This window comes from Oncorhynchus nerka, linkage group LG9b (genome assembly GCF_034236695.1).
Source record: "Oncorhynchus nerka isolate Pitt River linkage group LG9b, Oner_Uvic_2.0, whole genome shotgun sequence".
Lineage (NCBI taxonomy): Eukaryota > Metazoa > Chordata > Actinopteri > Salmoniformes > Salmonidae > Oncorhynchus > Oncorhynchus nerka.
The window spans coordinates 23,787,342-23,814,257 of record NC_088424.1 but is presented as its reverse complement, the minus strand read 5'-3'; the positions used below and the strand labels follow the sequence as shown (position 1 = coordinate 23,814,257).

General features: G+C 44.4%; 1 protein-coding gene across 6 annotated transcripts in view; it reads left to right on the top strand.

The window, feature by feature from the left end:
• Nucleotides 1–26,916, top strand: part of LOC115114476 (collagen alpha-1(XV) chain) — a 53,636-nt gene that overhangs the window by 24,788 nt on the left and 1,932 nt on the right. For 2 of the 6 annotated variants that reach the window (XM_029642732.2, XM_029642726.2), the window contains 40 exons: nucleotides 9,858–10,411; nucleotides 12,756–12,830; nucleotides 13,815–13,910; nucleotides 14,926–15,058; nucleotides 15,478–15,518; nucleotides 15,635–15,823; nucleotides 15,947–15,973; nucleotides 16,074–16,136; nucleotides 16,235–16,303; nucleotides 16,397–16,456; nucleotides 17,246–17,395; nucleotides 17,614–17,709; nucleotides 18,512–18,565; nucleotides 18,681–18,716; nucleotides 18,897–19,025; nucleotides 19,133–19,192; nucleotides 19,304–19,339; nucleotides 19,433–19,474; nucleotides 19,564–19,626; nucleotides 19,754–19,789; nucleotides 19,997–20,080; nucleotides 20,346–20,411; nucleotides 20,974–21,009; nucleotides 22,105–22,167; nucleotides 22,316–22,405; nucleotides 22,502–22,537; nucleotides 22,692–22,745; nucleotides 22,848–22,904; nucleotides 23,008–23,067; nucleotides 23,570–23,611; nucleotides 24,459–24,486; nucleotides 24,666–24,740; nucleotides 24,902–24,927; nucleotides 25,071–25,169; nucleotides 25,321–25,465; nucleotides 25,617–25,681; nucleotides 25,873–26,001; nucleotides 26,141–26,236; nucleotides 26,340–26,408; nucleotides 26,525–26,722. In XM_029642732.2, coding sequence (XP_029498592.1) covers nucleotides 9,858–10,411; nucleotides 12,756–12,830; nucleotides 13,815–13,910; nucleotides 14,926–15,058; nucleotides 15,478–15,518; nucleotides 15,635–15,823; nucleotides 15,947–15,973; nucleotides 16,074–16,136; nucleotides 16,235–16,303; nucleotides 16,397–16,456; nucleotides 17,246–17,395; nucleotides 17,614–17,709; nucleotides 18,512–18,565; nucleotides 18,681–18,716; nucleotides 18,897–19,025; nucleotides 19,133–19,192; nucleotides 19,304–19,339; nucleotides 19,433–19,474; nucleotides 19,564–19,626; nucleotides 19,754–19,789; nucleotides 19,997–20,080; nucleotides 20,346–20,411; nucleotides 20,974–21,009; nucleotides 22,105–22,167; nucleotides 22,316–22,405; nucleotides 22,502–22,537; nucleotides 22,692–22,745; nucleotides 22,848–22,904; nucleotides 23,008–23,067; nucleotides 23,570–23,611; nucleotides 24,459–24,486; nucleotides 24,666–24,740; nucleotides 24,902–24,927; nucleotides 25,071–25,169; nucleotides 25,321–25,465; nucleotides 25,617–25,681; nucleotides 25,873–26,001; nucleotides 26,141–26,236; nucleotides 26,340–26,408; nucleotides 26,525–26,722 — 3,527 coding nt within the window. The remainder of the gene's footprint in view (nucleotides 1–9,857; nucleotides 10,412–12,755; nucleotides 12,831–13,814; nucleotides 13,911–14,925; nucleotides 15,059–15,477; nucleotides 15,519–15,634; nucleotides 15,824–15,946; nucleotides 15,974–16,073; nucleotides 16,137–16,234; nucleotides 16,304–16,396; nucleotides 16,457–17,245; nucleotides 17,396–17,613; nucleotides 17,710–18,511; nucleotides 18,566–18,680; nucleotides 18,717–18,896; nucleotides 19,026–19,132; nucleotides 19,193–19,303; nucleotides 19,340–19,432; nucleotides 19,475–19,563; nucleotides 19,627–19,753; nucleotides 19,790–19,996; nucleotides 20,081–20,345; nucleotides 20,412–20,973; nucleotides 21,010–22,104; nucleotides 22,168–22,315; nucleotides 22,406–22,501; nucleotides 22,538–22,691; nucleotides 22,746–22,847; nucleotides 22,905–23,007; nucleotides 23,068–23,569; nucleotides 23,612–24,458; nucleotides 24,487–24,665; nucleotides 24,741–24,901; nucleotides 24,928–25,070; nucleotides 25,170–25,320; nucleotides 25,466–25,616; nucleotides 25,682–25,872; nucleotides 26,002–26,140; nucleotides 26,237–26,339; nucleotides 26,409–26,524; nucleotides 26,723–26,916) is intronic. The other 4 variants (XM_029642728.2, XM_029642729.2, XM_029642730.2 and 1 more) reach the window with 4 other exon arrangements.

The following is a 26,916-nucleotide window of genomic DNA, read 5'->3' as shown; positions in this document are numbered from 1 at the left end:
TCGTGAGGGAGTTTGTTCCACCATTGGGGGGCCAGAGCAGCGAACAGTTTTGACTGGGCTGAGCGGGAACTGTACTTCCTCAGTGGTAGGGAGGCGAGCAGGCCAGAGGTGGATGAATGCAGTGCCCTTGTTTGGGTGTAGGGCCTGATCAGAGCCTGGAGGTACTGAGGTGCCGTTCCCCTCACAGCTCCGTAGGCAAGCACCATGGTCTTGTAGCGGATGCGAGCTTCAACTGGAAGCCAGTGGAGAGAGCGGAGGAGCGGGGTGACGTGAGAGAACTTGGGAAGGTTGAACACCAGACGGGCTGCGGCGTTCTGGATGAGTTGTAGGGGTTTAATGGCACAGGCAGGGAGCCCAGCCAACAGCGAGTTGCAGTAATCCAGACGGGAGATGACAAGTGCCTGGATTAGGACCTGCGCCGTTTCCTGTGTGAGGCAGGGTCGTACTCTGCGGATGTTGTAGAGCATGAACCTACAGGAACGGGCCACCGCCTTGATGTTAGTTGAGAACGACAGGGTGTTGTCCAGGATCACGCCAAGGTTCTTAGCGCTCTGGGAGGAGGACACAGTGGAGTTGTCAACCGTGATGGCGAGATCATGGAACGGGCAGTCCTTCCCCGGGAGGAAGAGCAGCTCCGTCTTGCCGAGGTTCAGCTTGAGGTGGTGATCCGTCATCCACACTGATATGTCTGCCAGACATGCAGAGATGCGATTCGCCACCTGGTCATCAGAAGGGGGAAAGGAGAAGATTAATTGTGTGTCGTCTGCATAGCAATGATAGGAGAGACCATGTGAGGTTATGACAGAGCCAAGTGACTTGGTGTATAGCGAGAATAGGAGAGGGCCTAGAACAGAGCCCTGGGGACACCAGTGGTGAGAGCACGTGGTGAGGAGACGGATTCTCGCCACGCCACCTGGTAGGAGCGACCTGTCAGGTAGGACGCAATCCAAGCGTGGGCCGCGCCGGAGATGCCCAACTCGGAGAGGGTGGAGAGGAGGATCTGATGGTTCACAGTATCGAAGGCAGCCGATAGGTCTAGAAGGATGAGAGCAGAGGAGAGAGAGTTAGCTTTAGCAGTGCGGAGCGCCTCCGTGATACAGAGAAGAGCAGTCTCAGTTGAATGACTAGTCTTGAAACCTGACTGATTTGGATCAAGAAGGTCATTCTGAGAGAGATAGCGGGAGAGCTGGCCAAGGATGGCACGTTCAAGAGTTTTGGAGAGAAAAGAAAGAAGGGATACTGGTCTGTAGTTGTTGACATCGGAGGGATCGAGTGTAGGTTTTTTCAGAAGGGGTGCAACTCTCGCTCTCTTGAAGACGGAAGGGACGTAGCCAGCGGTCAGGGATGAGTTGATGAGCGAGGTGAGGTAAGGGAGAAGGTCTCCGGAAATGGTCTGGAGAAGAGAGGAGGGGATAGGGTCAAGCGGGCAGGTTGTTGGGCGGCCGGCCATCACAAGACGCGAGATTTCATCTGGAGAGAGAGGGGAGAAAGAGGTCAGAGCACAGGGTAGGGCAGTGTGAGCAGAACCAGCGGTGTCGTTTGACTTAGCAAACGAGGATCGGATGTCGTCGACCTTCTTTTCAAAATGGTTGACGAAGTCATCTGCAGAGAGGGAGGAGGGGGAGGAGGATTCAGGAGGGAGGAGAAGGTGGCAAAGAGCTTCCTAGGGTTAGAGGCAGATGCTTGGAATTTAGAGTGGTAGAAAGTGGCTTTAGCAGCAGCGACAGAAGAGGAAAATGTAGAGAGGAGGGAGTGAAAGGATGCCAGGTCCGCAGGGAGGCGAGTTTTCCTCCATTTCCGCTCGGCTGCCCGGAGCCCTGTTCTGTGAGCTCGCAATGAGTCGTCGAGCCACGGAGCGGGGGGGACCGAGCCGGCCTGGAGGATAGGGGACATAGAGAGTCAAAGGATGCAGAAAGGGAGGAGAGGAGGGTTGAGGAGGCAGAATCAGGAGATAGGTTGGAGAAGGTTTGAGCAGAGGGAAGAGATGATAGGATGGAAGAGGAGAGTAGCGGGGGAGAGAGAGCGAAGGTTGGGACGGCGCGATACCATCCGAGTAGGGGCAGTGTGGGAAGTGTTGGATGAGAGCGAGAGGGAAAAGGATACAAGGTAGTGGTCGGAGACTTGGAGGGGAGTTGCAATGAGGTTAGTGGAAGAACAGCATCTAGTAAAGATGAGGTCGAGCGTATTGCCTGCCTTGTGAGTAGGGGGAAGGTGAGAGGGAGAGGTCAAAAGAGGAGAGGAGTGGAAAGAAGGAGGCAGAGAGGAATGAGTCAAAGGTAGACGTGGGGAGGTTAAAGTCGCCCAGAACTGTGAGAGGTGAGCCGTCCTCAGGAAAGGAGCTTATCAAGGCATCAAGCTCATTGATGAACTCTCCGAGGGAACCTGGAGGGCGATAAATGATAAGGATGTTAAGCTTGAAAGGGCTGGTAACTGTGACAGCATGGAATTCAAAGGAGGCGATAGACAGATGGGTAAGGGGAGAAAGAGAGAATGACCACTTGGGAGAGATGAGGATCCCGGTGCCACCACCCCGCTGACCAGAAGCTCTCGGGGTGTGCGAGAACACGTGGGCGGACGAAGAGAGAGCAGTAGGAGTAGCAGTGTTATCTGTGGTGATCCATGTTTCCGTCAGTGCCAAGAAGTCGAGGGACTGGAGGGAGGCATAGGCTGAGATGAACTCTGCCTTGTTGGCCGCAGATCGGCAGTTCCAGAGGCTACCGGAGACCTGGAACTCCACGTGGGTCGTGCGCGCTGGGACCACCAGATTAGGGTGGCCGCGGCCACGCGGTGTGGAGCGTTTGTATGGTCTGTGCAGAGAGGAGAGAACAGGGATAGACAGACACATAGTTGACAGGCTACAGAAGAGGCTACGCTAATGCAAAGGAGATTGGAATGACAAGTGGACTACACGTCTCGAATGTTCAGAAAGTTGAGCTTACGTAGCAAGAATCTTATTGACTAAAATTATTAAAAATGATACAGTACTGCTGAAGTAGGCTAGCTGGCAGTGGCTGCGTTGTTGACTTTGTAGGCTAGCTGGCAGTGGCTGCGTTGTTGATTCGGGGGCTAGCTGGCTAGCTAGCAGTGTTGATTACGTTACGTTGCGTTAAAAGAATGACAATAGCTGGCTAGGTAACCTAGAAAATCGCTCTAGACTACACAATTATCTTTGATACAGAGACGGCTATGTAGCTAGCTATGTAGCTAGCTACGATCAAACAAATCAAACCGCTGTACTGTAATGAAATGAAATGAAAATGTGATACTACCTGTGGAGCGAGGCGGAATGCGACCGGGTTGTTAAGTTCTATTCGGTAGACGTTGGCTAGCTGTTGGCTAGCTAGCAGTGTCTCCTGCGTTAAGGACGACAAATAGCTGGCTAGCTAACCTCGGTAAATTAAGATAATCACTCTAAAACTACACACTCTAAACTACACAATTATCTTGGATACGAAGACAGCAACGACAACTATGTAGCTAGCTAACACTACACTAATCAAGTCGTTCAGTTGAGGGTAATAGTTACTACAGTGCTGCTATACGGTAGACGGTGGACGTTAGCTAGCTGGCTAGCTGCTGGGCAGATAGCAGTGTAGGCTACGTTAGGACGACGAAATACGATAATTACGCAATTATCTTTGGTACAAAGACGGCTATGTAGCTAGCTAAGAAGAAATTGCTAAGATTAGACAAATCAAACCGTTGTACTATAATGAAATGTAATGAAAAGTTATACTACCTGCAGACCGAAGTGCGTATGCGACTGCTCGCTCCAACCCGGAAGTAAAAAGTCTACACATCAGAGTTATCGGATTCACATAGAATTGTTGTTCAATTTAAATGTTTGAATATGAAATTATTTGTGATGGGATGAAATGTGATTTTAGCTTCTAAAATGTGAGAATTGGGTTTTCATAAGGTTAGGGCTCTGCTCAATCAGTGGCCTGCTCATGTGAAGTGTCATGGATTATAAAACTTTTCAGACACACCCTTCTCGCTCCACTATATAAAGCCTTGATGAAAATGTACCTCCTGTTTCGAGGATGTGAGGACGACGGTCCGATGTCAGAATGGTTCAGATAATAACTACAGAACGAAGCCAACATCAGCGTGAGCTTTGGTTGCGAATGGTATGAACTTTGAACTCTTATTCACTACAGAAGTGATACCTCCTAGCCGTTGAGTTAGCAACAGCAGCTGCAAACGAGGGTTAGGAAGGAACAGACAGAGTATCCCGTCTATCACACATCAACGTTACTACAACATATACAATTGACCACCAGAGACATTCTTCAAAAGACAAAGGACTCGGTTTAGCAACACGGCTTTCCATCTACCACCAACCTACCGAAGCGCAGCTCAGAGTAAATATTTATTGCATTTTCCTTTTCCAAATGGGCGGTAATCTAGAATGCATGAAATACTGTATTTACGATAGCACAGCTTCTTCCTTTGGTCCTCAGTCTTCCCGCTCTTTCACTCAAACCCAGCCCTTTTCTTTTGTGTAACCAGCTGTCATATATTTTCCGCCCGCTAGGGACGTTTTCCTTTATGACGTAATTTGTAATCAAGGTATAATTAATTCTGTGTATATGTAATTCTATGTGATTAGTTAGGTATTTAGTAAATAAATAATTAAACCCAATTTTGTATTGCTGATTCAACTTGTTAGCCAGGGTTGGTGAAGATAACCAAGAATTTACAACTTTCAAATGAGACTGAATTAATGTGACGATTAATATTGACTGCTATTGATGTAAAATATTACTAGGGCTTTAAGAGTTTATTCAGAAGATAACAGCTCTATAAATATTATTATGTGGTGCCCCGACTCTCTAGTTAATTACATTTACATGATTAGCTCAATCAGGTAATATTAATTACGGATAAATTATTTTATAGAATAGCATGTCATATCACTTAATCCGGCATAGCCAAAGACACAACACTTTATATCCTTACATATATATCCAAGATGGCGTAGCAGTCAGACGTCTTTGTCTTGTCTCATATGTATGTATATATCTTTTTATATATTTTTCTTCGCATTCTTTTTAATATTTTTTCCTAAACCTCAACTTCAAAATACTCTCCTGCAACCCGCCTCACCTAATGAGGTATGGATCTGTTTTTTTTTCTAAAGTATTTCTATTTACCTCAACTGTAGCTAGCTACTAGCTACCAGCTAGCCTCTCCCTAATATCAATATGCCTTGTCCATTACTGTCCTGGTTAGTGATTACTGTCTTATTTCACTGTAGAGCCTCTATATTTCTTAACCAACCATGTTGTTCCACCTCCCAAATATACGATGAAATCACCTGGTTTAAACGTCTCTAGAGACTATATCTCTCTCTTCATTACTCAATGCCTAGGTTTACCTCCAATGTACTCTCTTCCTACCATACCTTTGTCTGTACATTATGCCTTGAATCTATGCTATCGTGCCCAGAAACCTGCTCCCTTTACTCTCTGTTCCGAACATGCTAGACGGACAGTTCTCATAGCCTTTAGCCGTACCCATATCCTACTTCTCCTCTGTTCCTCTGGTGATGTAGAGGTTAATCCAGGCCCTGCAGTGCCTAGCTCCACTCCTACTCCCCAGGTGCTCTCATTTGTTGACTTCTGTAACCGTAAAGCCTTGGTTTCATGCATGTTAACATTAGAAGCCTACTCCCTAAGTTTTCTTTATTCACTGCTTTAGCACACTCTGCCAACCCAAATGTCCTATCCGTGTCTGAATCCTGGCTTAGGAAAACCACCAAAAACCCTGAAATTTCCATCCCTAACTAACATTTTCCAGCAAGATAGAACTGCCAAAGGGGGCGGCGTTGCAATCTACTGCAGAGATAGCCTGCAGAGTTCTATCTTACTATCCAGGTCTGGTCAAAAACAATTCAAGCTTCTACTTCAAAGAATTCACCTTTCCAGAAACAAGTCTCTCACCGTTGCCGCTTGCTATAGACCACCCTCTGCCCCCAGCTGTGCCCTGGACACCATATGTGAATTGATTACCCCCCATCTATCTTCTGGGCTTGTGCTGCTAGGTGACCTAAACTGGGACATGCTTAACTTCTTGACTCTACCCATCCCTTAATAATTGTCATCAGCAACCGCTGAATGGCATAGCGCCACAGTCAAACAATATTACTAAAAATATTCATATTCATGAACTCACAAGTGCAATATTGCAAAAAACAGCTTAGCCTTTTGTTAATCCACCTGTCGTCTCAGATTTTGAAATGATGCTTACAGCGAAAGCAATCCTAGCGTTTGTGTAAGTTTATCGATCACATGACAAAACATTAAGTACACTTAGCATCAGGTAGCTTGGTCACAAAAATCAGAAAAGCAATCAAATGAATCGTTTACCTTTGATGATCTTCAGATGTTTTCACTCACGAGACTCCCAGTTACACAACAAATGTTCCTTTTGTTCCATAAAGATTATTTTTATATCCAAAATACCTCTGTTTGTTTGTCGCGTTGTTCAGAAATCCACAGGAAAGAGCGGTCACGACAACGCAGACGAAAATTCCAAATAATATCCGTAATGTCCACAGAAACATGTCAAATGTTTTTTTATAATCAATCCTCAGGTTGTTTTTAAAATATATCATCAATAATATATCAACCGCAACGGTCTTGTTCAGTAGGAGAGGGAAAGGAAATGGCTGTCCGAACTCTGTTGCGCGATCAAAACCCATGTGACCACCTGACGGGATGTTATCTTTCTGGCTCATTTTTCAAAATAAAAGCCTGAAACTATGTCTGAAGACTGTTGACACCTCGAGGAAGCGATAGGAAAACGAATCTGGTTGATATCCCTTTAAATGGAGCAATGGGAGGCTATGGAACATGGAGTTTTCAAACATAAAAATAGTGCCCCCTAGCTTCAAGAGGTTAACACCCCGGCCATCCTACAATCTGAGCTTGATGCCCTCAATCTCACACAAATTATCAATGAACCTGCAAGGTACAACCCCAAATCCATAAACACAGACACCCTCATAAATATCATCCTAACTCTCCCTCCAAATACACCTCTGCTGTTTTCAACCAAGATCTCAGTGATCACTGCCTCATTGCCTGCGTCCGTAATGGGTCTGGGGGTCAAACGACCACCCCTCATCACTGTCAACCGCTCCCTAAAACACATCTGTGAACAGGCCTTTCTAATTGACCTGGCCGGGGGGTACCCTGGAATGACATTGACCTCATCCCGTCAGTAGAGGATGTCTGGTTATTCTTTAAAAGTGCCTTCCTCACCATCTTAAATAAGCATGCTCCATTCAAAAAATGTAGAACTAGGAATAGATATAGCCCTTGGTTCACTCCAGACCTGCCTGCCCTTGACCAGCACAAAAACATCCTGTGGCGTTCTGCATTAGCATTGAATAGCCCTTGTGATATGCAGCTTTTTAGGGAAGTTAGGAACCAATATACACAGCCAGTTAGGAAAGCTAAGGCTAGCTATTTCAAACAGAAATGTTCATCCTGTAGTACAAACTCAAAAAAGTTCTGGGACACTGTAAAGTCCATGGAAAATAAGAGCACCTCCTCCCAGCTGCCCACTGCACTGAGGCTAGGAAACACTGCCACTACCGGTAAATCCACAATAATTGAGAATTTCAACAAGCATTTTTCTACGGCTGGCCATGCTTTCCACCTGGCTACCCCTACCCCGATCAACAGCCCTGCGCTCCCCACAGCAACTCGCCCAAACATCCCCAGCTTCTCCTTCACCCAAATCCAGATAGCTGATGATCTGAAAGAGCTGCAAAATCTGGACCGCTACAAATCAGCCGGGCTAGACAATCTGGACCCTCTCTTTCTAAAATTATCTGCCAAAATGATTGCAACCCCTATTACTAGCCTGTTCAACCTCTCTTTCGTATCGTCTGAGATTCCCATAGATTGGAAAGCTGCCGCGGTCATCCCCCTATTCAAAGGGGGAGACACTCTAGACCCAACTGCTACAGACCTATATCTATTCTACCCTGCCTTTCTAAGGTCTTTGAAAGCCAAGTTAACAAACAGATTGCCGACCATTTCGAATCTCACCGTACCTTCTCCGCTATGCAATCTGGCTTCAGAGCTGGTCATGGGTACACCTCCTAAATTATATCATAACTGCCATCGATAAGAGGCAATACTGTGCAGCCGTATTCATCGACCTGGCTAAGGCTTTTGACTCTGTCAATTACAACACTCTTATTGGCAGACTCAACAGCCTTGGTTTCTCAAATGATTTCCTCGCTTGGTTCACCAACTACTTCTCCGATAGAGTTCAGTATGTCAAATCGGAGGGCCTGTTGTCCGGACCTTTGGCAGTCTCTATGGGGGTGCCACAGGGTTCAATTCTCAGGCCGACTCGCTTCTCTGTATACATCAATGATGTTGCTCTCGCTGCTGGTGATTCTTTGATCCACCTCTACGCAGACGACACCATTCTGTATACCTCTGGACCTTTGTTGGACACTGTTAACTAACCTCCAGATGAGCTTCAATGCCATACAACTCTCCTTCCGTGGCATCCAACTGCTCATAAATGCAGGTAAAACTAAATGCATGCTCTTCAACCAATCGCTGCCCACACCTGCCCGCCCGTCCAGCATCACTACTCTGGACGGTTTTGACTTAGAATATGTGGACAACTACAAATACCTAGGTGTCTGGTTAGACTGTAAACTCTCCTTCCAGACTCACATTAAACATCTCCAATCCAAAATTAAATCTAGAATCGGCTTCCGCAACAAAGCATCCTTCACTCATGCTGCCAAACATACCCTCGTAAAACTGACTATCCTACCGATCCTCGACTTTGGCGATGTCATTTACAAAATAGCCTCCAACACTCTACTCAACAAATTGGATGCAGTCTATCACAGTGCCATCCGTTTTGTCACCAAAGCCTGTATGATCTCGTTGGCTGGCCCTCGCGTCATACTCGTCGCCAAACCCACTGGCTCCAGGTCATCTATAAGTCTTTGCTTGGTAAAGCCCCGCCTCATCTTAGCTCACTGGTCACCATAGCAGCACCCACCCGTAGCACGCGCACCAGCAGGTATATCTCACTGGTCACCCCCAAAGCCAATTATTCCTCTCCTTCCAGTTCTCTGCTGCCAATGACTGGAAATAACTGCAAAAATCTCTGCAGCTGGAGACTCTTACCTCCCTCACTAGCTTTAAGCACTAGCTGTCAGAGCAGCTCACAGATCACTGCACCTGTACATAGCTCATCTGTAAATAGCCCATCCAATCTATCTCATCACAATACTGTATTTATATGTTGTATTATATGCTGTATTTATGTTGGCCAGGTCGCAGTTGCAAATGAGAACTTTTTCTCAACTAACGTACCTGGTTAAATAAAGGTGAAATAAAATTAAATAAATTAATATAGAGTTTGAAATATTTAAATATAGAGTTTTCTATACAGCTTTAGGCTCATACTGTCACGTTCGCTGGAATAAATATCAGACCAAGGCGCAGCGGATGTTGAGTTTCACTTTATTATTAAATCATGAGGAAATTAGCAAAGACAAAAACAAATAAACAATAAACTAACCACGAACCGTGACTACAGAGATGCTACGTGCACTAACTCAAAACAATATCCCATAAACACAGGTGGGAAAATCAGCTGCCTCTAATTGGGAATCATACAAATCACCAACGTAGAAAATAAACTAGAACACTACATAGAAATAAATAAACTAGATCACCCCCAGTCACGCCCTGACCCACTTCACCATAGTGAAACAATGGCTCTCTATGGTCAGGGCGTGACACATACATGTGATTCTGTTCATTTTGTTTAGATCTCATGAATATGTTGTTTCCTCCTCCTTACAGAGCGTGGCTCTACGGGACACCTAGACCTGACTGAGTTGATCGGAGTGCCACTCCCTCCCTCTGTCTCCTTCATCACCGGCTATGAGGGCTTCCCGGCCTACGGCTTCGGGCCTGACGCCAACATCGGACGTCTCACCAAGACCTTCATACCCGATCCTTTCTTCAGGGACTTTGCCATCATTGTCACCATCAGGCCCAGCAGCAAACAGGGAGGGGTGCTGTTCGCCATCACTGATGCCCAGCAGAAGGTGGTGCAGCTGGGGTTGGCACTGACGCCCGTGGAGGACGAGACCCAGAGGATTCAGCTGTACTACACCGAGGGGGGCGAGGAGTCCTCACACAGCCAACAGGTGGCGTCCTTCAAGTTGCCTGATATGAGGAATAAGTGGACGCGCTTCACTCTGTCGGTGCAGGACCAGGAGGTACGCCTCTATATGGACTGTGATGACTTCCAAGCAGAGACCTTCCACAGGAGCAGCCGCCAGCTCAGCTTTGAACCCAGCTCGGGCATCTTCGTGGGCAATGCTGGAGGAACTGGCCTGGAGAAGTTTGTGGTAAGTAATGTCTACCATTTATTGGTCTTCTGTTTCATTTGACCATGCTGCATAGTGTGTCTGTGTGTGTGTGTGTGTGTGTGTCTGCGCTGTGTAGTGTGAGTCCTACTGTTTGCCCAGTCTGTGTTAGCATGAACATTACTCCAATAACAAGATTGTCTGTGTAGAATTATTCTTAACAACTGTACTAAAAGCTCCACTGCTGGGTATTCTTCCACCTGACTGTGCACCACTTGTCTAGCATACAATATCCTATTCTAACAAGAATGTTTAGCTATATCATGTATAGTGATTACTGTATGAATGTGCTCAGTCATGGATTATAGTCAGTTGATCACAGTTTTTCAGAATCAGCTCATATATGGTTGTATAACTCAGCTCCAAACATTCTGGTATTTGACAGCCATCGATAGGACACAGACCTGATTCAAGGCTAACGGGAGGTCTTGGCGGTCTCTCAGAGAGGAAGGGAGAGATATCAGTAAGCCTTGTTTAATAAACAGAACCACCTCTGCATGGTCAACTCAGCTCAGCTCAAGGCCTCACGTTAATGTATCCTGTGATCTCTGTTCCAGTCTTCTCTGAGAGGAGAGACTGAGGTTCACTCAAATCAAATCAAATTTGATTGGTTATATACACATGCTTAGCAGGTGTTATTGCGAGTGTAGGGAAATGCTTGTGCTTCTAGTTCCGACAGTGCAGTAATATCTAACAAGTAATCTAACAATTCCACAACAACTCCCTAATGCACACAAATATAAGTAAAGGGATGTAATAAGAATATATACATATAAATATATGGATGAGCGATGGCACAGCGGCATAGGCAAGTTGCAATAGATGGTATAAAATACAGTATATACATATGAGATGAGTAATTTAAGATATGTAAACATGATTAAAGTGGCATTATTAAAGTGACTAGTGATCCATTTATTAAACGGTGTCTTCCCCTTCTACCCCCACATTGACTGTCTTCCAGTGGCGTTACAGAGAGTGAGACCATTGAGATATTTCATCTAGATTATCTTATGGAGACAACTGTACGGCTGTTTCAATATAGTCAATGAAAATATTAATATCATACTTCAAGCCCAATAAGAGCAAAAGTTCCCTTAAAGCCTGGCCACTTCAATATGGTCCAACAAACACTGATGATGGAGTGAATGTGAATGGGACTTTATTCTCCAAATGAACCGTCCTGCAATGTTCTTTATTAGCATGCGGCTGTGCTTTAAGAGTGGTGCTGACGGTGGTGGTAGTGGTGTGTGTTTGGGAAAGTAGTTTCCATGGCGATGGCAGCAAAGTGGGTAGCTTTTCCTTTTGTTGTTGTGAGGCACTTTGGTGCCGGCCAGGGGCCTGAGAGGTCCAGGAGGGGTGAAGACAGTGTCAGTCAGTCAGAGCAGAGGGGCCAGAGAGGGAGGGAGGAGAGGGGGAAATAAGGGGAGAGAGGGAAGAGGAGAGGAGTGGAAGCAGAGAGGTGGAGGGGGGTGAGATGAGGTGGGAGAAGGGGGAGGGAGGGAGGGAGATGGAAGAGGAGAGAGGCAGAGAGAGGAGGAGGGAGATGGGTAGAGGGGTGAGTGAAAGGGGGAAAGAGATCCCACAGCCAACAGAACACAGTGGACTGTCTTGCTGGGAGATACAATACTGATGGGCCAAATGCCTTGCCAAGAGATGGCTCTCACCCTTCAAAACCAGCTTGGACAAAGCTCTGGGTTTTGTTCTGATGCAGCCTTCATTAGTTTCACTGGCTCCCTCTGTCTGTCTTTGTGTCTTTGGACTTGTGTTCTGCCTCTGTTTCTCTCTATCTCCTATGGTATGATTTTATGATTTCACAGTAAATGTGTTTCAGTCAGCAGTTTGCTGTGTTCTGTACTCTGTATTTTACTGATCATAATCTGCTACTGTACGTGATGTTAATCTACTCATCCTGTCGGCTTCTAGTCCATGGGCCTTAGCCAATGTTTTTGTTGCCACACAATATACATACATAATGACGTCATCGTGTTGCACATTACACGCTTTAGGTTAATAACGCGGAAGGTGGAAGGAATGCTTGTGACAATGACAGTTAATGAGTGTGTGCCCGGCCCGTCCCTGTCAAATACTGCTCACAGATTAAAATGTGTGTAAACATGTGTTGTTTGTAGAAAGGGCCTCTTGCCTCTAAATGTAAGCATTTTCTACCTGTATAGGAAAGCCTTCAGAATAAACGTTCCTGCTGTGTGACTCTTTTTGCTTCTCTCTCTCGTCTCAATTTAGCCAATTCAATTAGCTATATCAGCACAATAACTCCCTATTATACCACCAAAGCATTATCACAGCTCTCTTTCCCTCTCTACAGGGCTCTATCCAGCAGCTGGTGATCAAGCCGGACCCCAGGGCTGCAGAGGAGCAGTGTGAAGAGGATGATCCCTATGTGAGTGTCTACACCACAGCCTGTTCCATAGATATGTATTCATCCATAGCCTTGAGCTCCTGATATTCTAAAGGCCTTGCCAGCACAAATTCTTTAATACGTGTTAAGCTTCTGGCTCTCAAGACTAATTTATACATGACTTGACTCTCAATAGAGCATTACTGGTGGCTCCCTCTTGTGTTTAAAATATGAAGTACTGTTTCTGGTTGATTGCTTCACTGGCTCTCACTCATATCACTCACTATGTAACAACATTTGCCTGTACAAAGATGCTACTACTCTGGCCTTCTGTGCCTAAATGATGGAATGAGTTAGTTTCCTCTAGTGGTTAGTGAGAGAAATGCTACTTCTAGGTCACTGGTGTCAATCTCTTTTTAATTTTTAATTTATTTCACCTTTATTTAACCAGGTAAGCTAGTTGAGAACAAGTTCTCATTTAAAACTGCGACCTGGCCAAGAAAAAGCACAGCAGTTCGACACATACAACAACACAGAGTTACACATGGAATAAACAAACATAGTCAATAATACAGTAGACAAAAATAAAAATCTATATACAGTAAGTGCAAATGAGGTAAGATAAGGGAGGTAAGGCAATAAATAGCCATGGTGGCAAAATAATTGCAATTAGACACTGGAATGGTAGATGTGCAGAATATACATGTGCAAGTAGAGATACTGGGGTGCAAAGGAGCAAGATAAATAAATAAATAACATTATGGGAATGAGGTAGTTGGATGGGCTGTTTACAGATGGGCTATGTACAGGTGAAGTGATCTGTGAGCTGCTCTGACAGCTGGTGCTTAAAGCTAGTGAGGGAGAAATGGGCCTGCAGCTTCAGTGATTTTTGCAGTTCGTTCCAGTCATTGGCAGCAGAGAACTGGAAGAAGAGGCGGCCAAAGTAGGAATTGGCTTTGGGGGTGACCAGTGAGATATACCTGCTTCTTTGAATAGATATGTGTGGTAATGTCTCCTGTATTCCAGGCTTCTGGGGATGGGAGTGGGGATGACACGTTGCATGACCGTGAAACAGAAGACAAGTTCATGAAGAACATGGAACGAAAAAAGGAAACAGCACGGGTGAGTAAAAGTGGGAGGTGTGAGCACGGGGTGTAAGAGAGGAATGTGTTCGGGGAAACAGCACGGGTGAGTAAAAGTGGGAGGTGTGAGCACGGGGTGTAAGAGAGGAATGTGTTCGGGGAAACAGCACGGGTGAGTAAAAGTGGGAGGTGTGAGCACGGGGTGTAAGAGAGGAATGTGTTCGGGGAAACAGCACGGGTGAGTAAAAGTGGGAGGTGTGAGCACGGGGTGTAAGAGAGGAATGTGTTCGGGGAAACAGCACGGGTGAGTAAAAGTGGGAGGTGTGAGCACGGGGTGTAAGAGAGGAATGTGTTCGGGGAAACAGAATATCAGCGGACGCTGGGTGAGCGTTGGTGAGACAAGGAACGTCCGCACAGCTAAGATTGGCTTGGGCACAAGGCACATTGTTGTCTGAGCAACTCTCCCTGACAGACTTCATTGGACGCCTCTTACATGTAGCAGAACAGCTTTTCTGTTTCATCAGTTGAAATTTGTCCTGGTACAAAACACAAGTATGTAAAAGTGAACTCTGGGGGATATATTCAAGTAGGAAGATTCAGTACCTCCATCTCTACCCAGAGAAGTCTCTACACTGGCCTTTCATGTGTGTTATGGCCATGGGTAGCAGTGGTTGTTTATGTACCTAGTGAACACCCCTTTGTTGTCCGTTTCTCTTCCTTTGCTGGATTGCCCCAGATTCTGGCTGTGTGTGTGCTACATTCACTTTCATCCTCCTATCACTAGCCGTGTAACACACTGTACATGTCATCTCACTCTGGCCCTAAATAAACGCACAATCTGCCCTGACCCCAATTACTACAAATAAATATATTACATAAGCTGTCTGTTCTTATTTGAATCTTGTCCAGATGTTTTAATTAGCTAGATATTTCATGTGTTACTCCTCAATATTTCAAATAAATTGGACATTGTTTTATCAGTTTACTTACTGTTCATTCCTGCTTCCCTCCCTCTTTTTTACAATATCTCCCTCCCTGATTTTCTTTCCCTCCAGCCAGAGGACATGCTAAGCGTGCCAGTGCGAGCTCCACCCACAGAGTCTCCAGAGTTGGAGCTAGATGAGTACACTGTTCACCTGACCCCCACAAACCAAGCCCATCAGGAGATGCTGCTCGAAGGTGGGGAAGGCAGGTTCACCATACTCTGATCTTAACCAATCATGTCATGGTATTACAGGGCACTTTCAAATAACTTGATTGGCAAGCTTGATTTAACTCACCTGGTGACTATGTAAATTATTAGATTTTCCCTTTGCATTGATCAATCTTATTTGTCTCTCATTGGCTAATCTAGTTTTTTTTTAATGTTACCTTTATTTATCTAGAAAAGTCAGTTAAGAACAAATTCTTATTTTCCATGACAGCCTAGGAACAGTGGGTTAACTGTGGCAGAACAACAGATTATTACCTTGTCAGCTCAGGATTCAATCTTGCAACCTTTCAGTTACTAGTCCAACGCTATAACCACTAGGCTACCTGCCGCCCTCAAATATCCCTCAATGGTTAGCATTAATTGAAGCCTCATTGGTGTTGCTTTTTCCTCTCAGGATCCCACCAAACAGAGGAGCCAGGGGAGAGGTCAGGGGATGTAAGTAATAGCTAAGATTATTACACGTAATGTGCCTTAAACACTGATCTGCTTTAAATGCTTAAGTTATTCAGTATTTAATAGATTTTACACAATGTTCTCCTGCTGATCCTCAGGGCAGGCCTCTTAGCTACGGACAGAAAGGAGAGCAAGGAGAGCCTGGGCCTATGGGTCCTGCTGGCCCCCGTGGCCCCCCTGGCCCTTCCACTCCCTCTGAGGATAGGTCTGGACACGGCCAGCCAGGACCAAGGGGCCCTCAGGGGCCTTCAGGGGCCCCTGGGGTGCCAGGGAAGGACGGACAGCCTGTAAACTTTACCTCATTATAATCTCCCATTACTCTGTGATACTAGTACATGTTTGATTATGTTTCCTATTATCCTCACTTGATAAGATTGAACAGATACATCTAAGGACTGTTCTCATTTCAGGGAAGCAAGGGTAAAGATGGAGACCCAGTGAGTACATCTGGTCTTGTGTCAAATGTGTATGGTTTTGTTATGTTATTATATAAATATACTGTATGTCTTTAAATATGACCTATGTTAATCCCCACAGGGACAAAGAGGACCTCATGGATTCCCAGGGTTGGCAGGAGAGGTTGGAGTCAAAGGAGATAAGGTACAATAATTACAAGTAAAAATATATATATATATTTGTGTATGAGATATATTTGTGTATGAGGCAGTTAGTCTTACCATGTGTTCTCTTCTGTACAGGGGGACACAGGAGTAGGCTTACCGGGGCCTCCAGGCCCTCCCGGACCACTCAAATCTCACAGTGTACCGGTGGGTGTCAGTGTAACATCCTGGAAACTTTGGATTGAACTGGGGATCAAATGGGGATTTGTGTTTAATTGCCTGTTTTCCTTTGAATTGCAGTATGGAGAGGATGCACTCGGCTCTGGCTTTGGGGACCTTGACGATACAGAATTTATCAGAGTAAGAACATTCTTCTAATCTGTCATTCTGCTGTCAGTCTATCTTGTGAGCGGACCAAGTCATTTGGTGTCACTCTAAAGCGGAAAGGTGGAATAAACGAGTCAGGAGTAGGTTCTTGATTGAACACAGTTCTCTATCAATACAAACACTCCAACACAATCAATGAGAGTCTCCCAAGGAACACCATACACATTCTTCTTTAGATGACACAGGAACACAAGAGACGATTATCTTTCAAATATAACAACAATCACAGATTTGTCACCGTCTTAATGGCTCTTCTTGGATAGCTCCCCTCTCTTGGTAGCTATTCTAGATAGTTTATCATCTTCCCCTTTCCGGCTGGTTCCCTCCTCTCTCTTATAGGGGAAAGAGAATATGTCATTAGTACTGTCAGCTGTGCTTAATTGCTTCTGGTTACCTTGTCTCATATGCCTTGTTGGGCTACTATCAGTGAGCTCAGCCTGCCCTCTGGTGGTCCTTCCACAATCTGTTATGTTTTTTCTCTCTAATAAAACGTCTCTAGGATGAGTATTTGAGCCTCGTATTACCAGCCTGATCTCGCAAGCTCTCATAAATATGTTTCACTACATGGAATCACATATTTATATAAACGTGCGATATCAGGCTGGTAGTAAGAGACTAAGCATATTCACCTCTCTGTGTTAAATGTGTGCTATGGCATCCCATATCCAGCAGGTAGGGGTGTTTCATCTGTTCACATAGAGTTGAGACCACTCCACTATAGTGATGTGATGATTTCACCGTGAGGTGTCCTCTCTCTCCTAGGGTTCCCCTGGTCCTCCCGGCCCTCCAGGTCAACCTGGCCCGCCTGGTCCCACCCGTTTCTTCGAAGCCTCCGAGGGCTTATTCCCTGGACAACCAGGTTCTCCAGGGCCACCTGGCAGAGACGGCCTTGTTGGGAAACCTGGACCACCGGTGAGATCTCTCTCTGTCCCACGTTATCCTTATTAAGATCCATTATGGATGGTTCCCCGTTTCCACCGGTTACCAACTGTTGATGTTCCCACTTTTGTTTTGTATTGTAAATGTTATTTTATAGTCTATATGTGTATGCATGCATTGTAGCTGACAGTGGTTTCCTCTCTACTCTCTGTTGTTATTGACCTGGCTGTCCCTGGCCTTTATTGTTTCAGGTGATTGAGGATTGGTTTAGTGGTTCTGGCTCGGGCTCTGCGTTTGGCTCTGAGTTTGGCTCAGGGTTGTTCGGCTCTGGGCTTGGTTCTGGCGAGGTATTGCCCTGGTTCCGTTACTGAACCAGTAGGCTTGAAAAGGAAGACTGTACTCTCCAACCATGTTTTCTAACAGCCTGGCCCATTTAACTTTGTGTGTGTGTGTGTGTGTGTGTGTGTGTGTGTGTGTGTGTGTGTGTGTGTGTGTGTGTGTGTGTGTGCTTATGTGCTTATGTGCTTATTGGCTTCTGCTTATAGTTGTTTACCCATCTATGAAACCATCAGGGCTCTATACTCATCTCCCATCCTCTCATTAAATGAGAAACAACCCAGGTTTGACTTTAACTGCCTTGACGGACATTGAGCTTGAGCTACAGTATGTGTTTCATACATCAAACATGGTCCAGCTACATTGGAGAGAACCTTCCTTTTTATATAAGTCTGTTGCGTGCGTGCTTTCACTAACTGCATTGATGGAGCTTGCACTTTTATTTTTTACAGTCAATGAGCCATGTTGTTCCTTCAGGAATGGCAAAGGGAAGATTGTGGCACCGGCTGGCTAAGATTTATAAAAAATGTTGTTAAACTATTTAGAAAGTAGAATATCATATTTTATGATGAAAAATAACTAATTCTGTTGGATTAAAGTAATTGAAAAAATAATCTCATCATGAATAATTATGAGAAACCTTTTAAATGACTTGGAAGTTATCTTTGCAATGGTATATATGGTAGCTACTATGACACTAAGAAAAGCAAGACAGTCTTGGTCATGGTTGACTAGTCACTTGTGTGACCTTTATGTGCAGGAGATTCAGAGAGCGACGGTTGTGACATCACATCTCTCTGCTGTTGATTTCAGGGTCCTACTGGTCTGGATGGGGATGCTGGGCTAACAGGGCCTACAGGTCTGAAGGTAAGATGATAGTAACTCAGGAGGCTATTGTTTGTATTTTACAAGGGAAATTAGCCTGCTAGATCCCATATTACCATGTCCATTGCAAATGCTTACTCAAATCTATCTATTTTAGGGTGAACAAGGACTAGCTGGACCAAACGGACCAATGGTATTTTAACCATCTGACAACTCAGTTATCAATTATAAAATGCATAAATCAAACAATGAGAGCTTTGTTCCTAATCATGCTGTTGACATGCAGAAGCATCTATTTTAGGTGTTGTCATTTTAAGTCAAAACTATACTTTGTTCTTCATAGTCAGTTAAATGGGTCTGTTCTTCCTCGCAGGGTGTATCAGGTGACCCAGGGCTGACAGGAGCTACAGGACCGAGGGGACCAGAGGGGAAGATGGGCGACCCTGGCCCTCGGGGGCTGCCTGGCCCCACCGGACCCCCAGGAGGAAGATTTTTTGTTGAGGTGCTGCTTTGTTGATTTTACTGTTGAGTCAGTTTCCCATCATACTGTTGTCTTGTTTTGTCTCTATTGATTCTGAATGCAATAATGTTGTGTGTTGGTGCTTGCAGGATGTGGAGGGGTCTGGGAAGAATGACATGGTCCTTGGCACAGAACTCAAAGGCCCTCAGGTGATTGAGATTGGTATATGTGTGTGTCTCCTGTAGTTTTGAAGTCCTTTTACATTGTATTTCACCTTGAGATCCATGGGAATAACTGTTGTTATCTACTCTCTTCTGTAGGGACCTCCTGGTCTCCCTGGCCCTGCAGGACCAAAGGTAGGATTACAAACAAGGAAAATAACTAGGCTGTGGAAAAACTAGGTTCACATGGAAATCTGATCAGTTGTATATCCTGTCTGTTTTCTACAGGGTGAAGATGGGAAGGATGGGGCTCCTGGGTTGTCAGTGAAGGTTGGTTGCATCTCTCTTACACCACCTTCTACAATATTATTATTGGACATTGGTGGATGTGTCTTCACCTTTGTTCTGTCTCTTTTCAGGGTGAGCCTGGTGCTTCTGGACCTGAGGGACTCCAAGGGCTAGCTGGGTTACCAGGCGCCAGGGTCAGTATTGAACCAGAAAGTATAGCATCATCTGCAGTAACCTTGAATTTAAAGTTTGTAGCTAGCTAAACCTCAACAACTACCTGGCTACTATTTTTAACTGTGTTATGTGTGCTTGTCTCTGCAGGGATTGAAAGGAGACAAAGGTGATCCAGGACCAAAGGTATGTTGGTGTTAGAAATCAGAACGACTCCAAACTAACCCTGATGTGGGCTGTTATTCTGTTCATCATATGTTCATCATATAATACTTGTGGTTGTATCAAAGCCTGTTACAACATTATAGACCATCTTTGGTTGTGTCATTCAAATGGCTTGTTGAGTTCATGGGGGTTCTTTGTCCTAACTCTCCTGTGTGCTGTGTCTTACAGGGGGAGTGTGGTCCTGATGGACACAATGTACCTGGTCCTCCTGGTCCTCCCGGCCCTCCAGGACCAATCATCAATCTGCAGGATGTACGTCCACCCCACACACCTCTCATCCCCTGTCTGAGTGCTGTTTCACAAATAACACACACACATTGAACAGGAATAGAGCTGTTGTGGTTTATTAAGGGTTATTAAACGTTATGAGCATTCATAACAGGAAGTAACTTGAGTTGTCTGTCACCATCCACATGGTTTTCATATATTCATAGTTTGTACAGTATGTAAAGCTTACAGCTAGTATAGCTACATTAGATTTGCTACTGTAATCAATATGTCATATGTTTATCCTCAGCTCCTCCTGAACAATACAGAGAGCATGTTTAACATCACTGAGATACGTGGGCCCCCTGGCCCAATGGTGAGTAGCACAATGTTAATTTGATGTATTTCTGAAACTAGCCCATTATATTTAAATGGCAATATCCATTATGCTTTACATTAAATAGTCTGGATGCTGGAGCATGGCACATATCAATATGCCTCAGGGCAGTTTGCATTTATTGCTATTTCATGCATGGGCAATGATTCTAATTATTCATTCACATCTGTCATGTGTGAAGCCAGAATGGCCTGTTTTCAATCGCCATGCCTATTTACTAGAGATACTCAGCTAAGGGTCAACCTAACCACCCAAACAACCATAATGCATACTTGATCAATAATACAGGCTACTTATACAATGCATACGCTTCGCCTACTTACATAATGCATACACATACACTTAACTATGATATCAGTTTTAAAAGCTTGTTCTTACATTACAGCCTTGGAAATGTTTCTGCTGTATTTTGTGAGATGGATGCTATCATGCTAGTATATTCTGCAAAGACGCTGCATGCTACTTTATTATTGCATGTGATTGACAGCTATGCTGACCCAGTCCTGCTACCTGCCTGTGTGTGTTTTGTTGCATGTCACAGGGCCCTGAAGGCGAGCCTGGCAGAGCAGGATTCCCTGTAAGAGCAACTCCATACTTCATATGTGATTACTGGGTTGTTCCACGAAAAGAGTGCCCTTTCTTTGATATTTTAAGTAGAAATTGTGCACTAATATTGAATTTTAAAAGTCTGTGCTGTTTAATATAGACCACATGGAGAATTCAATAAATCTGTTTTTTTTTATATTAATAAATTCTTGCTGAAGTGCCAATATTCAGCATTTTGACATGTCCCTCCATCAACCCTGTGTCACTTCTAGGAAGATTATAACCCACTTAATCCCAAAATGTCTCCCAAGTTTCACCCGCATTGTAAAACCCTAGTTATTTTGTTGCTTTGACAAAGTCATTTCTGATGATTATTATTTATTTGATGTGACAAGTGATTCATTTACTGAACTCGAAATATGGTGAAACTGTTTTTTTTTTTTCAAAAGAAACATTGAACATCTAATATTCAAATCATAGAGTAAAAGCAGGTGAGCTGGTTCTACTATTTTTGGCAATTTTCTGGTGTTTTGTGGTGGAAAACTGAGTGGGTCGAGCATAACATGTCAACCCTGTTACCCACAGATAGACAGGCCAGAAATGATTTAACAATTTTATTTTTTGGGTGAAGCTTGCATTCAATTGCCAATCCCTGCTGCACACAACAAGCTTCCATTCCCCCTGTCACAACGCGATTTATGGCTGATTTAAGAAGAAATCGTCAAGGGTCAACCCCGTTACTTTATTTTTTATTAACCTCTTAAGATGGGAAAACATGTTTTTTATGAAGTTAGACATGTGGTCTTTATGACAGAATGTTCAAATTAGGTGAAATCAAAAAAAGAATTTGACCAAGGTACACTTCTCAAAGGGCACCGAATTAGTGGAACGACCCAACCCCATATATAACATTCAGGGTGGATTGTATATTTATGTACTACTGTAAATACCATGCTGATTTAATTTTGTCTTTGCTGCCATGGGAAGGAATTGGGTAGGTTCCTTATCATAATGATAAGAGTCTGTAGGTCTGAATATAACATATTTTTACTCACCCACTATAAGTAAATATGCTCTAATATGCTCATCTTCTCTGTCCGTAATTATTATTGTGGTCTTTGCCCAGGGCCCAAGAGGACCAAAGGGTGACAGTGGGCTTCCTGGTTTTCAAGGTCCGCCAGGAATGAAGGTAAGGATCAGAAGCTCTGTTAATGTTTACTGTCCCTCCATGCCAGATAAGTACTACTTCATGGATCTTACATCAGAAAGGACTTTAACAACCTAACCAAGACCTGATGATCATGTCTATGTGTCTACTATGTCTTTCCTCCTCGTAGGGTGCGAAAGGGGAAGCTGGTGTCACTATCGCTGCCGATGGAACTGTGTTGACAAGTGTCAGGGGGCCTCGGGGACCAAAAGGAATCAAGGTGACTCCTCTCTCTACCTCTAGGGTTAAAGGACACTGTATGGTAGTGGTTTTCTGATGAATAGGTGCTCTGACCATGTCGGTGTGCTTTTCACAGGGTGAGCGTGGCTTCCCTGGAGCTTATGGTGTCATGGTAAGTCAATGATGCCTTGTAAAAGCATAAAATAATGCTCTATAGAAATGTACACTTGTATTTGTTATACATATTGGTATCTGTAACAACTGTAAACATCTACTGTCTAGTAGTGGGTGAATGTGAAATGATAGAAAAGAATGTTATTTTTCAGGGACCAATTGGACCAACTGGACAAAAGGGAGAATACGGGTTCCCTGGTCGACCGGTCAGTGCTTTTTGTCAACCCTCTGCTGTTCTAATTTGGTTGAGTAAAAGATGAGTCACTGTAACTTTCCCTGTTTAAGTGTTGGCCTTCTTACCTCCGCAGGGGCGACCTGGAATGGCAGGGAAGAAGGGAGACCAGGGAGATGCCATTGGTCAACCAGTAAGAATCGCTATCATGAAACATGATTTTATGCAATTACAGTACAATCAACTAACTAAGAGACAGAAAAGTGAGGTGTCATTGACTGTGATTGTGTTTGTAGGGACTTCCTGGTCCTCCTGGCCCTCCCGGACCCCCAGGACCAGTAACAGGGCTCAACGGAGTAAGTACAGTATAAGTACACATTAATGTCATTGCTGTATAAGTACACATTGATGTCATTGCTGTATAAGTACACATTGATGTCATTGCTGTATAAGTACACATTGATGTCATTGCTGTATAAGTACACATTGATGTCATTGCTGTATAAGTACACATTGATGTCATTGCTGTTTCTCTACTATAATTAGTATGCGCTATGGAAGAGATTGGTCCTTTGATTTAGTAGCAATGTTCATATAGAAGCAACAAGACACACTGGAGACAAACAAAACAGAACAACAAAATGGTAGTTTGTCTCCAGTAATGATCTACATTTACATTTACATTTAAGTCATTTAGCAGACGCTCTTATCCAGAGCGACTTACAAATTGGTGCGTTCACCTTATGACATCCATATCTAATGTCAACACATGAAGAACTCGCTTTCATTGGATATCCAGATGTCGTCAATGATGTCAATATCAATGCTGATGTCATAATTTTCCTCTGAATCTTAAAGACAGTTTTTCCGGTCCGTCCCAGACCGTTCTGCAAAACACCAGTAAGTTTGTGTTTGAGCCCCTTTAAGGCTCTTTGGGTGTGGCGGCGCATGTAAGTTCGTGGGCTCTTACCCCTAACAGGCAGCCCCTCCCTTCCCTCCCCTCCTGTCTGCAGCAGTGCTGTCTCCCTCCGTGTTTCCTGGGTTTGTGGTGGTCCTCACGATAGCATAAAGCTGGCTCCTGCTTCTCCGCAGGTCAGAAGGTCATGTGACATCATAGTCACTTTACATATATTTATATATCTCAACCACACTAACTAGCCATGTTGACTTCAATACATCGATTTTAGAATCTATGAAGAAAAAAAATCAATTTTCTGCCTGCTTTATGCTGACGGTGTAAAAATGCCCCTTGAGTGTTCTTGTTCCTTTAACTCTGAACCCTGGTTTGGCGGGGTGGAAGGTCTCTACCCCCGGCATGTTGCTGTTGCATGTGGTTTTATCTGTTGTTTTTAGCTTTACAGTGCTAAAATGTTAAGGCTAACTCCTGTGATTCAAGGTGACCAACCAAAATAAGAACATTAAACCGAGTTCCTTACTACCTCTTGTCCTCATTCTATGTTTAACTTTTGTGTGCAAGGCTGGCATGGATGTTTGGATGCCAATTAGGCTGGCATGGATGTTTGGATGTAATCACAAATCTCTCTCCTATAACATGTCTTTTGATTTTCAGACATTTTTGAATGGCCATCTTGACTGAAACAAAACAACTATACCTGTTGTGTATAGGATGTAAAGCTGTTTTATTGTTGATTATTTGGTGGTGGATCTGGTTGTGGGTATAATTTCATATTTGAACCATGTAGTTTTTGAAATCCTTCCACAATAACCATACCATTTTGACTTGTAGGTTAATGGCAGCAAAGGGTTGTCACAAGGTAAGTCATCAGATATTCCATTGTGCGCAAGACATACATTATACTCTTGTGAAAATGAATCTGAGCATACAGGATGATCATCATAACCGTATGATCACTAGTCTATGGACAAATATTTTCAACATATACATACAGATGAGCTCAGTGGTCTCATACACCTGTACTGTATTTCTGTGAAGGTGGCAGGAGAAGAAACGGAGGTGCTAAAGGGGAAAAGGGAGAGGTTGGACTTCCTGGAATGCCTGTAGAACCAGGTATGCATGTGCAGCCAGGGGTGCAGTTTCTCCTCCATTTAACTTGTTTGTTGGCAATAATCGCACTTGATTAGATCCGAAACTGTTTCCATGAGCGTCCTCAGACGTGTTTGCAACCGACATACAAGATGACATATAAGATGTGTGTTCTCCCTCATCAGATGATATTCTACCAGAAGGCTTTGTAGTGAGTATTTTACATTAACTTCTTTAAAGAACATTTACCAGTTCAAAACTCACTGTATAAGTAGTGGAAATGTATGTTATGTCAAACTTATGCATGTGATAATATATTAACAGTCTGATTCAACCAAACTGTTTGTTCCTCAGGGAGAAAAAGGAGACACGGGCTATGAAGGAATGAAAGGAGACCAGGGTGAACCTGGGTTGCCTGGCCCTCCAGGTCTTCCTGGGAGATCAGGCCTTGTGGTGAGTAATTCCAGGCTCAAAATACTCAACAAAGTACAGTATACATTTTACAAACTATAGTCAATGTAAATACATGATACACCTATTACTTAGACATTTGAGTAATGGTCAGAGACACTGTCAAATGTACATTTTGTATATGCTTATGTAGGGGCCAAAAGGTGAGTCCGTCATTGGCACCGTTGGTCATCCTGGAGCTCCTGGTGAACCAGGGGTTCTTGGCATTGGACGACCAGGCTCTCGGGGGCCCCCTGGCCCTGCCGGACCCCCTGGACCCCCCCCTGTCTATGGTTCAGGTAACTGTGCATGGTGTGCTCGCTAAAATACAACATCTTAAACTTAGCGTTGCTGTCAAGTTCCATATGTATGCATTTGAAAAGCACAAATGTATGTTTAGTCGACCTACAGTACACTGCGATACTTTTGTATGACTGTTCTATTTTTCAGCTGTGAGTATTCCCGGCCCACCTGGGCCTCCCGGTACTCCTGGGATTACTGGCTATGAAAACCCGGTAAGGCAACCAGTAGGGTACTTCCTTATATACTCACCAAGTCAACATAAAGAAATGTGTGTATGTGTTTACCGACTTGTGTGTGTGGGTTTGCGTGTGCACTAGTTCTCACATTGTCACCATGGATTGGCTTGAGCAGCGTTGTCTATGTCCAGAGGATTCAGTGTGAACTTCCTCTCTTCTCGCACCAGGTGTCCACATACAGGAACACCAACAGTTTGATGAGGGAGAGCCACCGTGCTGCAGAGGGCTCGATGGCATATGTCTCAGACAAGGGAGAACTCTACGTTAGAACTAGAGATGGCTGGCGCAAGGTTCAGGTACTGCATGCCTTTACAGTCCCACAGTGATGTCTCCAGTTAATTAGAGCCTTTGATATGGCTAAATGTGGCAAAAAATTATAATATAAAATGTGATGTTGTCTGTGCTTATTCAGTGAGGTGTGTCCTGTCTCCCCAGCTTGGTGAGCTCATCCTCATCCCAGCAGAGAGCCCATCCTCTGCAGTGTCCCAGGCCCTGAGCAGACCAGGAGATCGCACCAGACCCCACAGCCAGGTACTGTGGTTACACTGCGCATTATATCTGCTCTCTTCAGTTTGTTATGAATGTTTCATTGATGATTTCATTATTCGGTGTCAATCTGCGCTTGTTTTTTTAGGAACTAGTTGGAACTAGCTACGTGCCCAACTATAATGTCCTACCTCATACAGTACACTCAGTACCAGCGGTAAGGTGGAATTTATACCTCTGTTGCACATTTATACCTCTCAGTTGCACAGTCACCGTGGACTAGCTTGAGCTGTGTTGTCAATGGTTACTTCCATTGACTTTTGCCCCCCACAGCTGCACCTGGTGGCCCTGAATGCTCCGTTCTCTGGGGACATGCGTGGCATCCGGGGAGCAGACTTCCAGTGCTACCAGCAGGCCCGAGCCATGGGTCTCACTGCCACCTACAGAGCATTCTTGTCCTCACACCTCCAGGACCTGGCCACCATCGTCAAGAAGGGAGACCGCTACAACATGCCCGTCATCAACCTCAAGGTACAGTTGTTGTCTCTTATGACAACTAAAACATAAATAATGGACTGATTAGGTCCTGAGTTTTTTTGGTTATGATGCGGTTGTTGAAAATAAAGCGAAGCCAGTTCAGAAAGGGAACCCGAAAACCGGCTAGCTGATATGCGTCAGCTGAGATTGCACCAATTAGATGCTAGTAACAATCACATTTACCTTAT